The sequence below is a fragment of the Amia ocellicauda genome, chromosome 4 (assembly GCF_036373705.1).
Source record: "Amia ocellicauda isolate fAmiCal2 chromosome 4, fAmiCal2.hap1, whole genome shotgun sequence".
NCBI classification, from domain to species: Eukaryota; Metazoa; Chordata; class Actinopteri; order Amiiformes; family Amiidae; genus Amia; species Amia ocellicauda.
In genome coordinates, this window is record NC_089853.1 from 23,037,956 (window position 1) to 23,051,202 (window position 13,247).

General features: G+C 39.8%; 1 protein-coding gene across 3 annotated transcripts; it reads left to right on the forward strand.

Annotated features, from left to right (window-relative positions):
- The first annotated feature begins 6,126 nt into the window (after nucleotides 1–6,126).
- On the forward strand, nucleotides 6,127–13,181 carry LOC136748036 (KH homology domain-containing protein 4). 3 transcript variants are annotated; one of them, XM_066701459.1, is made up of 13 exons: nucleotides 6,127–6,234; nucleotides 7,087–7,447; nucleotides 7,666–7,785; nucleotides 7,881–7,960; nucleotides 8,051–8,103; nucleotides 8,236–8,498; nucleotides 8,990–9,198; nucleotides 9,427–9,487; nucleotides 10,315–10,372; nucleotides 10,599–10,837; nucleotides 11,890–11,993; nucleotides 12,196–12,293; nucleotides 12,733–13,181. In XM_066701459.1, exons 2-13 carry the CDS (start codon nucleotides 7,130–7,132, stop codon nucleotides 12,864–12,866), a joined length of 1,737 nt encoding a protein of 578 aa, XP_066557556.1. In that variant the 5' UTR covers nucleotides 6,127–6,234; nucleotides 7,087–7,129; the 3' UTR covers nucleotides 12,867–13,181. The 3 variants fall into 3 exon arrangements, with proteins under 3 accessions (XP_066557556.1, XP_066557557.1, XP_066557555.1); XM_066701460.1 differs by lacking the exon at nucleotides 12,733–13,181 and adding an exon at nucleotides 12,451–12,533 and having other exon boundaries at nucleotides 6,176–6,358; XM_066701458.1 differs by having other exon boundaries at nucleotides 6,177–6,358.
- Nucleotides 13,182–13,247: the final 66 nt, after the last annotated feature.

Below are 13,247 nucleotides of genomic sequence, written 5' to 3' on the forward strand. Positions count from 1 at the left end.
TGATTGGCCCCAAATTTATTCCACAATATGACAATGACCCCAAATATACAGTGAAAGTCATTAAGAACTATCTTCAGCGTAAAGAAGAACAAGGAGTCCTGGAAGTGATGGTATGGCCCCCACAGAGCCCTGATCTCAACATCATTGAGTCTGTCTGGGATTACATGAAGAGAGAGAAGCAACTGAGGCTGCCTAAATCCACAGAAGGACTGTGGTTAGTTCTCCAAGATGTTTGGGCCAACCTACCTGCCGAGTTCCTTCAAAAACTGTGTGCAAGTGTACCTAGAAGTACACTTTGCATTTAGTTAATTGATAAATAAAATCTATTAACATTTTTGAAAGCATTCTTACTTTACATCATTTTTTCACACCTGCCTAAAACTTTTGCACAGTACTATATATATGTGTGTGTGTGTATAAGAACATAAGAAACTTTACAAACGAGAGGAGGCCATTCGCCCCATCGTGCTCGTTTGGTGTCCATTAATAACTAAGTGATTCAAGGATCCTATCAGTCTATTTTTAAATGTTCCCAAATTCTCAGCTTCAACCACATCGCTGGGGATTTTGTTCCAGATTGTGACAACTCTCTGTGTGAAGAAGTTTCTCCTGTTTTCCGTCTTGAATGCCTTGAAGCCCAATTTCCATTTGTGTCCCTGGGTGCGTGGGTCCCTACTGATCTGGAAAAGCTCCTCTGGTTTGATGTGGTCGATGCCCTTCATGATTTTGAATACTTGAAACAAGACCCCAGGTAGTCTCCTCTGTTCCAGGGTGACAAGGTTCAGTTCCTCAGTCTCTCAGTAGGACATTCCCTTCAGACCTGGAATAAGTCTGGTTGCTCTCCTCTGAGCTGCCTCTAGAGCAGCGATATCTTTCTTGAAGTGTGGAGCCCAGAACTGCACACAGTATCCAGATGAGCTCTAACTAGTGCATTGTACAGTCTGAACATCACTGCCCTTTTATATGTGTATATATAGAGAGAAATAGATAGATGCACTAGAATATGAAGGTCAGTTATTATTCATAATTGTATTTATATTATTGGGAAAAGTATTAGAAGGTTTTTGCAACCTTCCCACAGAACATGGTTGAGAGCTGAATGGAGCATCACAAAACTCTCCCATCGTCACACCACCGTCACTTATATATAAACAAACTGTCACCAATTGTCACGAAAATTGATAATGGAGGTCTGTGAACAAGTACTGAAAGTTATTGTATTACTGCCAGAGGTTAATTACCCATGACTTTGATGGAAGAATTTGGCTGCAATTCTTTTCCTCTTCCTTTAAACCAATCTGCCTGAAAAATGCTGGATTATAGGAATGTTCCCCTAGACCTTTGTCACTACTGACACACCCTGGTATTGAGCAAAAAGGATTCCCCTGATCAGAGAGAAAACAATGAGATCACGCAAGGAAAAGCTGACTACTTACAGATATGCTTTTCCCTTTGTTCATATCTTGCTTATCCTTCATGTCCATTAAGAAAAGAAGCAGACACAGTGTCTGTAGTGCACTGTAGGCAATTGGCTTTATGTGTAGCTCTCACACCAACTCTTTAAAAATAAAGTAAATGAGAAAATTAATTGGCAGTAATTGTTAAAGACAAATAACATCTATATATTATATATGATATTGTAATCTAATTAACAGTCACTATGTAACAAATGTATTGTATTGATATGAATATTTCAAATGATAAATTAGATATTCCTTCCTAAAAGGAGGCAGTATGTATCAATTATATATATATATATATATATATATATATATATAACATATTAGGCATAAAAAAAGCCAACACTAAAACATGTTTTTAAAATACGTCATCTGAAAGGTATACATTCGTCCAAAATGTTTAAACAGAAACAGACTCCAACGACAAATTGAAGCCTGGTAAGGAATTTCAGAGTTCAGTTTCATAACTTGAGCTTACTGTACTGGATCCTGGAATGATTACAGCTTTCTGCAATTTTCTTTTATGTAGTATTGTGAACTTTAACATGAAATATACACATTATTATTATTATTATTATTATTATTATTATTATTATTATTATTATTATTATTATTCATAGGCTGTGACCAGTGGTCCCTCAGATAATAAGCTGAATCTTATACAGACTTCAGTTATCATCTCTCTGTTGGATTCCTCAAAAAGCTGGGAATTAACTGGTCTCCAGTTGTACATGAATGAAGTAATTTAATAACAGGATAATGATTTGTTTAGTATACTGCATCTAAAAGGGTACAGCAAAATGACTCACTCTGTCAGCTCATCTTTTATCTTGCTCAGATTTATGGCTAGCTAATTGCGGTGTGCCAGAGCCAGCTGGCAGTGGAGGTGTCAGTTTGTTACCCTATCAACAAGGAACAGCTCCAAGAATGGCCACACATCTGCCCCTGCACGGGCCACACTGCACAGCCCATACACTAGTGAGAAGGTGTGGAGTAACTGCCTTGTTTTAAACCAAACGTTTATTTAAAACACTTGCAATCCAGCAAATGTACACTCTGTGTTTTTTCTCTCTTGCTCTCTGACATCACTGCTTTGTAAGAATCCCAATGAATAGTCTTAGAAAGTCTGTTTTTTAATCAGTCTTATTAGAATAAGAACAAGAAGAAGGCTCTATACAGTCACGCTTTTTGAAGAGCATGCACACTCAGGACAGGCGGCCAGGAGAAGCTCCACCCCACTAGAACCCTCTTACAGCTCGCTGATGAGCTGCAAGTGTGTGGGGGTGGAATAATGAGGACAAGCCTTTCAGTGAATAGTGTGTTTATGTTATTGGCCTGTTTTTCCTTATTTAGTAAAGACTTGTAGACAATGCTGGTCTGACACAGGCCAGAATGTTGGGTCAGGGTCACATTTACAGGTGCAGGCTCTTAGGGAAGCTGACATATTGAAGACTAATCAATTCAAGCTTGCAATGGCATCTTCCCTCATTGAGAGCCATGGGGAATGCAAGAGATACAGTTCCTGATGTCTAGTTTCACAATTATGTAAGGGTACATTAAAGAAGGCTTGTTAAGGCAATTTTCTGCAACTGCTCTAGCCACCATTGCCGTTCTTCTGCAGAACCGGTGGGCAGCCCGCAAACACTGAAAGGCTGCAGGTAGGTGTAGTTGCACGTCTGTAAGGGGTGACTTTTGTGGTTGCTACTCCCATTCCAGCTGACCGCAGTGCCTTTCAAAATCACTACCTCTCAGAAACCAAAATCCAAACGTGAGCAGGGCAGCTGGCCGGGTTGGGAACGGCTTAGTTTGCTAATGCAGTATTGTCTGGCCGTGTCATCTCCATCACATTAAAGCTGAAAGCCATTAAGTTAGATAGTATGCTTCACCTGTTCAGCAACATCAAGGAGCTTCAGCATCAACATGACTGATGCATAACATGGCAGCACTAATGCAGCTCCTCAACAGACATCCTTAGAGGTTAATGTAAAAAAAAAAAAAGCATAGATGGTAGATATGGGGCTATATTCAAAGAAATATAATTACAATCACACAAGTGTTTGCAAGAATCAAAAGCTACTGGATTAAAAACCATTAAAATTGATTAATTTTCAGTGAAAGCAACTGAAATAACTTGTGAAATCCCCATCTATAAAAATACATCCTAAGATTTATCTTCCCTTTTCAATTGCCTGTAGGCAGTATGCGTGGAAATAACTGAAACCATCAAACACTTCTCACTTTTAAGCATAACTGCCTGATACACATTCCCAGTGGTCACCTCAATATGTGTACCATATAATTTTCCATGCTAAGTCATCTGTCTGAAAATAATTAATTAAGTTAGCCTTGGAAAGTGTTGTAATGACTGTGAAGTAAATGGAAAATGTGCATGGAAACTTTCCCATTTGTATCTCATTCGACCCTTTTAGCCCTAATTTAACTTTTACAAATTGGGAAGAGGTTTTTCATTCTCCTGTGTGTCACTTTACAGTAATCACATTCAGCAATGGACTAATTTGTCTTTGTATTTTTTTATGTTCATCCATCTTAAAATAAAACACACGACAGAGACGCAGGTGACTCATAATCTTCCACCTAGAAAGGAACTTATAGTTAAGACCTCCACCAACCCCTCCCCAGAATGGCATTATTGTTATTGAGGGATGATTCATGTTTCAAGTGCAGCTCTGTGGGGCATTTTCACGGAAACGATAACTGAAAAATGTACAATGGCAAGAATTCTTAAAGACAATAAAATGTAATTATATGTACTATCTGAAAAACGTCTTGCGGAAACTGAACTAACATGGTTAATAAGTGACACACTATAGGGTTTTGAGGTCAGGCTTGACAGGCTGTTTAGAGAAAATGCAAACCAGTGTTGCCAGTGCTCAACCCAATGACAGTCAACGAGAGCGAACTAGAGCAGAAACATATTGACTACCTGCAATGGGTCGGCCTGTTGCAACTGGCTTCTTGCTATGAACAGACGTTTGTTTGAAATACAAACAAGATATCTGGGCTATTTATGCTGAGTGCCCCTTGATCTTCTTGTCAGGCACTATCTTTGAGGGTGGGTCAGAACAAACATTTTTTTGTAGTTGTTGTTGTGTTTAATTTTAACCTCCCTTCACTCTTCTCTAGATAACACGAGGACATTTCAGAACAGTTATGTAAGAGAAAAAAGATGGCTTTAGACTTAACTGCTTGTTTCCTTATGTTTATAGTGGCAGTATTTTCACACATATACATGGATATAAGGTGCAATGTGCTCTGTTCACTCTTGCAAAATATGTAACATCTGGTAAAAAAAAAAATGTATGGCATATTTTAGATATATATGTCATTAACATATATAATGAAATAATTTATCTAGCAAAGAATACTGAACTCTCCGCTTTTTATTGTCAAGTCTCCCTAAGACACACCTGGCTTACAGGTGGAGAGGAAAGTTATAATGTATTACTTTAATCCATAAGATAAAGAAAAGTAATGTGTTATGAATAATGGGCTTACTATGTCTATGTTCCAAATAACACATTTTTCAACAACTACAAAAGCATAGTTGTACGGGGTAATATTTTGGTTATTTTGCAAGTGTACCTCTCCAAGGCCCACAGCATGATAATAAGCACTGGAGGATAATTAAACCCCATATCTTGTGTGAGCAAAAACAATCATGCAGGCAGATGGCCCTAGTGACCCAGGAACAATAGCATGTCTCCCCCTCCTGCCAAGTGCAGTGAACTCATTCAAGGATCACACTGAATTGAAAAGATTGAACTGTTAGCACTTTAATTCACATGCTCTACTTGCCCTTCTTCTGTTCTATAGTATATAATATAATTCTATGATTATATAGTTATACGCAGGTATTTCTATTTGTAGTAACGTTAAGTTAGAAAATTCTAAATTAGCCATTTCTCACTTCAGGATGTGGTGGATTGTATTATATGCGAGCATATGCCTCATTCCTACGTATTTGTGCAAGTACTCACTTGATTTGCTCAGAGATAGCTAAACAATGCACTTACTGACTTTAATTGGTAACAATATGCCTGTTTTATTTCGAATAATGGGTCATAAAATGCAATCGCCCTTTGTTATACTGATAACGTATGATGCATCATACTCTCTGAACGTTATCTTATACGCAAACATTTCTGACTCTGTATCCGTCATCAGACATGTGTTAGTCGTCACGGGCGTCTCTATGGTCATGTTCAAATAAGATCTTTTCGGCAGGACGGTTTTCCAAGTAATAGATTTATTTTATTTTTCCTGCGGATTCGGCCCATGCTTAACTAACATGGTAATTTACTCTGGGTTGTAGAAATGTTGACAATCAGGACAATGACTAGGAAAAGCGATTTCCTCGTGGTTACTGATTTCTAAGGAAACACTATCCATGCCCAAATTAAAAATACACACACATACAAGAATACATAAATAAACCAATACATGCATAGGCCTAAACATTGAAATAAATACGCGAATAAATAATGTTGAGCTAAACAAATACATGGACATGTATCTGTTTATTTATTTCTTTGATGATTATTTATTATTTTCTCTGTGTATTTATATTCTATATTTGGCATGGTTAGAAGTCCTCCATAACAGAGTGCTTACAAACGAGCCACTGTCGCCAGGGCCGCAGGTTACACGCTTCACACTCAGCAGAGGCGCTGTTCCGCTTCCGCCTACGTCATGAAAACGTACTTCCGCTTGAGGGCTTGGCTGCGATAGGAGTTTGCGAGGGTCGGCTTTACTGGTCAGTGTTATTTAAAACGAAACGTATTTTGTTGACATACTTTTTTTTATTTAAATCGGTTAGCGGGTATACGCGGATCATTAGTGCTCAATAAGATGGCATCCGGTGTGGCCCAGCAGAAATCGTAAGTCCGGGATCTTTAGGCCTCATATTAAAATGCATGACTTGTGTTAAATGTTGGTAGGGGAGTTAGGCCCATTATTCCCACCGATGTTTCCAGAAAACGAGTCGGGGGTGCTTTTCTTTGTTTTTGTACTTAATAAATGGGCGTATTGGCATATTTAAGTCCCACGCTAAATCGGTTGGTTTTATACTTGTTTTTAAATATATTAGTATGGTTGTATAGGGATGTTCCAGTCTCTCTTGATTTGCTCGGCACGCTTTTTAATTTTATTTTCGACGGGTTTCTCCGGTTTGTATTTCGCTAGTTACACCCACGACCGTGTAAATAATACAGCTATATCGATGCATTTTGTTGGATCTCTAGATTAATATACCCAGTGTTGTATATTTTTAATTGATATAATACTTGTCCACGTTGCCTGTTACCCATCTGTCTGTGCAAACATTGTTGGAACAATACAAAAGAGGACTGTTTATCATGGGGCAGTTAATTGTATTTGAATTCTGGAGGGGAAAGAAAGTAGTCCCTGTGAAGCTACTTGGTGCTGCTGATACTACCCTCCTATAATATATCTGCAGAGCCCAGAACAGGTCATATTGCTTACAATGTGCTTTTCTGACCTACTTGCTCGGCATACAGTCGCCTTTGGCTGTACTGTACAGATTTTAACGTATTGTACTTTTAAATTGTGCCAACGTTTGAATTGTCACTTCCATATGTTTTTATAGGTGCCTTACTCTTCGATGGGATCAGCCTAACCCACCAGCAACTATGCTGCACGGTTTCACAGGAAATCTCCCCCATTCCCATTCAACGCCAGTAGTTTCATTGCCCAGTTACATGGCAAACTTGGGCACTAGCACGCCCCTACCCACTAATGGAGGGAAGATGTCTACCAGCGTTGCTTTTACCAGTTACACAGCGGCCTCTGCAGCCAACGTCACCAACAAAGCTCTTCCGAATTGCGTGCCAGAAACCCGCACGACTGCAGGGGGCGCAGTCGAGGTGGCCGCTGCAATGGCTGCGAAGCTTAATGCCATGCTGATGGCCAAGGGGAAATTAAAGCAGCCCCAGACAACACCAGACAAGGTAATGTATGATCTTTTATTCGTTAAATATGCCATAACCTTTTTGAAAGTTGATTAAATGTTTTTAGTGATTAGAGTTTCACAAAAGGGAATTCAACTGGATGGTGCTGGTAGTGTTACTGTATAAATATAGTACATAATCATTATCTTGTCACTGTGTGTCTGTGCTGTGGTACAATACTCAAGTGTCTGAAATGGTGTCACATGTGTGGTTTTCAGCCTGTAACCAGTGTCACAGTTTCCAGTCAAGGCGATGACATGGTTGTTACCGAATTGGACATTAATGATGTTCCTATAAACTGCAGAAATCTGCTCACAAAAGGACAGACCCAAGAAGAAGTAAGTGTACTTGTTGGTAATCTTTTATTGTTCATATATAATATTTAAAAAATGTAAATCAATAACTAATATTGATCTTTCTCTTTCAATTCTAGATTCACCAATACAGTGGTGCTATAGTGTCAACTAAGGGCTACTACATGACTGTGGTTGAAAAGACACAGGCCAAAGGAGTGTATGTATTTCCTGTTTATGTATTCCTAATTTCAGTGTGATGCTGGTGACACTTTTAATTATTTTTATATATATTTTTGTTTTGTTCTAGGGACAGACCATTGTATTTACACGTTCAAGGAAAGACCCAGGAGGAAGTCAATAGTATGTTTTTTTTTGTTGTTTTTTTCCGATTTTTCTGGTTCCTGATGGCCAGTATTACCTTTTCCCTCTGTAATGTTTGTAGCGCTGCATAGCACACCCATAAACCCAGTTTGAAAATGCTTGTATTTGCAGAGGCCGTGACACGCATCAAGGAGATTATTTCTGAAGATGTTCTGAGGGCAGCATTGGGACAACCAGCGCCGGTTATTCCAACCGTTCCTGTCTACAGCCATCCAGCCAGGCCCCCTGCTTCTCAGCCGCCCCGAGCTCCTATCCTGCCCCTCCCTCGGCCACCTACTCCACAGCACCTCCGAAACCCCAACCCTCCAAGCCATAGGCCTCCAACCCCACAGAGCCACCGGTCTTCATCCGGACAAGGCCACGGTCATTCAGGGGTGGGTGTTTTCGATTTTATCTGTCTGGTTTGAGTATGTGGATGTCAAAAGGGCAAACGATATGCCTTTTAGATACAGGCATTGGTAAGTATTGCTTTTCCCTTATTGAAGTGATTGATCAAGCTTTAGGAGGAATCACTTTTTTTTTAACTTTTGTCGTGGCCATGTGATGTGGAGGCTGAAGAAGGTGAAGCCAGTGAAGATCATGTGGCTCTCGCTGATACAAGCCTCCTACAGTAACTAGCAGCGAGAATGACCTTGGCCTCTAGATAGAGGTTAGGGTGTACTGCATCTGCTGACATTAAAGATTACTGGATCAGTCTGGTCCAAGTGAAAGGTGTTTAAGCAGAATGGAACAATGAGGCAGATTGTTTAAAAAAATTAATAAATGCATGCTTTGAAAAGTGATCCTGTGTTTAAGGTCTTTCTACCATGGTTTGGAATGAGTGATGTGGAAAGTAACGGAAGCTTTCATTTGCTCTGTTTATCAGAATTTTGTCCACACCAAAATATTTGTGGGCTTGGACCAGGCCCTGCCCTCTTTCAATGTGAATGAGAAAGTTGAAGGCCCTGGTGGATCATACCTGCAGCACATCCAGAGTGAAACTGGAGCACGTGTCTTCCTCCGAGGAAAGGGCTCTGGGTACATCGAGCAGGCCTCAAGGCGGGAATCCTTTGAGCCGCTGTACCTGTACATCAGGTAACCGTTTTTGTAAAGCATGGTTCAAGTTTTAAAAAACCTAGCTGGGGTGTTAAATAAGCCCCCTGACTAATAAATATTAACAAGCCCCCAGGTGCCCTGCTGTCAGAGGTATTTGCTTTGACGTGGTTCTGTAAAAAGCATGTTTTTTCCCCCTCTCCCTATCACATGGTGTGGTACCATGCATGTTTTCCATGTTCTAAGTTAATGTTTTTGTTTTTCATATAGCCACCCAAATTCAGCAGGTTTGGAAGCAGCGAAGAAGCTCTGTGAGAGCCTGTTAGAAACGGTAGGTTTTATTTACCTTTCTTTCCTTCTGTATTTGACCCCAATGAGGGAAAAGGTGCTGTTCTGCAGCTCAGTGGGGTCATGGAGGTTTTGAAGAAGGTGAAGCCAGTGAAGAATTTGTGGCTCTCACCGATACCCACCTCCTAGAGAAAAAGTCGTGTGAACAACTTGACCTCCAGTGAAAGGTTAAAGTATACTGCATCTACTGACATGGAAGCATTGAATCGATCTTTACACTGAGGAAATCTGACAAGACCCCATCTACAGCGCATTGGTTATCCACTGGGTTATCCCCAAGTTACAGCTTTGTTTAAAAAGCAAGTTGTCCATCTATTCCTCCTCCTTTTTTTCTTTTTTTATATATAAAAGAAATGGGTGGCAGACGTGTGCAGTGCTTTTCTCAATGTTACCTTGGTGAATTTGATGCTTTTGCCTTTATAACAAGGTATTCGTGGAATCCATGTGCTGTGGAAAATGTGGCCTGTTTGAGGTGACATTCTGCATTTAAAGTGAATGGCAATAAGTGCCAGCATGTGTGAATGGAATGGGGAAAGCAATACTGCAGTTTCAGCAGTAAGCAGTAGCCTACTTTTATGGGTACTTTTGTATGTTCTTAGATGGCAGGACAGCTACCTGAATGATCGTGTTTATGTGAAAAAATAAAACATCTGAAAGACAAGTAACATTCATTAGATAAAAGGAACTTTTCATTGCTTCTTTTTAAAAGGACAATATGGCTATATCCCAAATGTAACCCAGAGGAAAGTAATTTTTATTGCAAAGCTTATCTTATTTGCTCATCTATTAATTTTCACCTTTTCCCAAAAGGTGCGTGTGGAACACTCTCGAATGGTTTCAGTTTATACAGCAACTGGGTCTACGCAAGGTAAATTATTTTCAGTATGTTCAAATTTAGGGTAGCGCAAATTTGGTAGAAAGTAGTGAACTAATATTTTGTCTTAAATAACATGATATAGCACCTTTTTTTTGTGTCTGTATCTTTAGTTGCAGATGAATCTTGGAGTATCATAAATGGTTGCAGTCAGAGGTCAAGACCTGTCTATACATGAAATCTGAAGAATTAACTCTCCATTTCTATACTTTTATTTCAGCATACCCATCTTCTCATGGATACCCACCTAATAGCAATTACTGTAGCCAGGTATCCTGGTATAACTACCCATCAAATGGTTACATGGGCGCCTATTCTGCATATCCAGGATCCAGTGGTTATTGGAGTAGTTCAAATGGTCATCACAGTCATTCTAACATTTCGACAACCCCTCAATCTTCTCAGGCAATGGTTCAGTATCCAGTGTGTCCTAGGAAACCACCACCATATTTAGAACGGGTAGGTTTTTTTTTTTTTTTTTTTTTTTAAATTTAAATCTTTAAATACCTTTAAACAGACAGATGCTATGTGTACATACACAGCTCAAGGTGGTGGGGAGTGCTTAATCTGATAAAGCCTTTAGAAATGTTCTTGGACTGACGTTTAGGATCTAAGCAGTGTGGATTAGAGTACATTTTGTTATAAAACCAACCATGTGTATATGGTGATCTACAAGGTTTTAACCTTGGGTCCTGTTATTTTGATGTTCACTGTGGGTTTGCATGTTAATGCAGTTGGTACACTTGTCTGGGAATGCTTAATGTTTAGTGCGAATAGTTGGGCTCAGCCGTACAGGGATGTAGTTGACTGAGTTCTTTAGGTGGGATCCTGTCTGGTTCACCACAATTCTTGTGGGAAGCCAGCATCCTGAGATTGGCCGCTGTGATGGCCAGTGCCCCCCCACTGAAACTCAGTCCAGTGTTTGCTTCAAAGGCTGAAAAAACATATGGCCTCCTGAGCAGTACACCGTTATTGCATAACTTAATTTATGCAAAAGAAAATTGGAAATTTGAATTAATCTTACGATCTTGTTAGTAAGCTTGTGGCAAGTTTTTTTCATGACATAGCAAATCTAATTAGTGTGTTATTTTCTCATTTGTATAATTTTAAACCATTTTCATGTTAATGCAAGTCATGTAACATACTCTGGATACCCCTGCATCTGTCAATTTTATGCACTATGTGAGCCCCTTTCATCTCAGGTGTTTCTAAAGGAAATTAATATAATTTAAAGGCTGCTGTGAGTGTATGTGCTGATTTTAAATTTTTGAGTGAGTCTCCAGGGTACAATAGATCCATCATGTGCATCACAGTCTTGTGCTTTGTCCAAGGACCCCGGAACCACTTACACCACAGCGACTGATTGCTCCCCATACAGTCCTCCCTGTGCTGGTAGTCCAAAGAGACGCTTTATAGAGGAAACCTTTTGGTTTTGGGGACTTTTGCTTAGATTTTTTCAATGTTCAGTTGCTGTATATTTGGGGAAACTCATAGTATGTGTGGACTTCCAGTGTGGACCAGCTGATGGACCTAGCTGCTCAGAAGGCCCTGCCGCCCTGAAGCCTGAGGAAACTTCCCCTGCAGCCAGTAACGAGTGTGGAAGACGACTGGAAAGGTTTGTACATGAAGCGGTTCTGGTAGTCTATATGGGCATTTGAATGCATTTCTCATTACGACGGGCATCTACAAGCCTCTTTGTCTCTGTCAGAACAACCGTTGACCAGTCCAATTGCATAGTTCTGTTTGGTTGTTTCTACTGAAATTGGGACAAAGAAAGCAAAAAGTCTTTGATTTTTGTGGTGTTTTTTTGTTGACAGGATGTTAATGCCCCCACCTCCCCCTCCCTGCAGTGGAGTTGTGCGCAGCAAGAGACCTAGGCCAGTGGAGTGCCCAGGTGGTGCCCAGTCCACATTGGGTAGGCATTACATCTTTTCATCCTCTACAGAAAATAACATTTTAAAAATTTGCATATGTTAACATTTTTTACTTTACAGCTGTGCTCTTTACTATTCAATTCAAAAAGATTCATGTTTTAAGTCTAGCATTTAAACTTGAATCTTTTTTCTTTACAGATTATTGGAGACCTGTTGGAAAAACAATCACTGGAAAATAAACTAACTTGTTTTTCTTCTATATGTTCTTTTTTTTTTCTTCCCCCTTGTCTTCTCTTCACATGTTCTTCTGGACCTGCCTATTATGGATGTGTGGTGCCATTTCATTTTCCATGAATGACCCCCTGGCTGTGGATTGAACGCTTTCTACGGCTAACATGGGGCTTCCGTATGGTTCTCTCTCTCCCTCTGTTTTCTTTCCTTTTCTGGTTGTCTCTCTCTCCTGATTTTTTGCCTTCGCAGATATTGGCGATCAAGTCACTTTGACTAAGAAACCGAAGCTGAAGGAGGATGTATTGGGGTTAGTCCCGTATGGGGGGGATTCATCTGATGAAGAGGAAGACCGAGTTCGGGGCAGTAAGAAGTCTTTCCAGTAAACTAATTTGGCTATTGGCACTGTAAAGGTGGAGCGGGGTTTTGCACAACAGGCTTTGGAGGAAAAATAATATTTTCTCCACCTCAAACACAAAGAACTTTTAAAATCTAATAAACTAGTTGCTTCCACTAAAGGTAGACCTTTTTATTCCTGTCCCCTCTACCCTGCCCTCACAAAAATCAGTCCTATCATTTGAAATGCACCAACACTGCTGTCTAGTACTTTCATACTGTAACTTTTCAGTGAAACATTTCTTACATGAGAAATTAGTGTTCTTGTTCCCATGGAATACTGTAATAAAATATTTTGAATGAGACTTCTCGAGTTTTTGTAATAAAACAGCTTCCATAACTTGCAAATCTAGTATACGTGTACTAGTAAT

Bases quoted from the DNA above. Each gene is read 5' to 3' on its own strand.
- LOC136748036 (XM_066701458.1), top strand. From the start codon at position 6,330: ATGGCATCCGGTGTGGCCCAGCAGAAATC. The intron at 9,199-9,426 runs GTAACCGTTTTT...TTTTTCATATAG, and splicing joins CCGCTGTACCTGTACATCAG to CCACCCAAATTCAGCAGGTT. The intron at 9,488-10,314 runs GTAGGTTTTATT...TTTTCCCAAAAG, and splicing joins GTGAGAGCCTGTTAGAAACG to GTGCGTGTGGAACACTCTCG.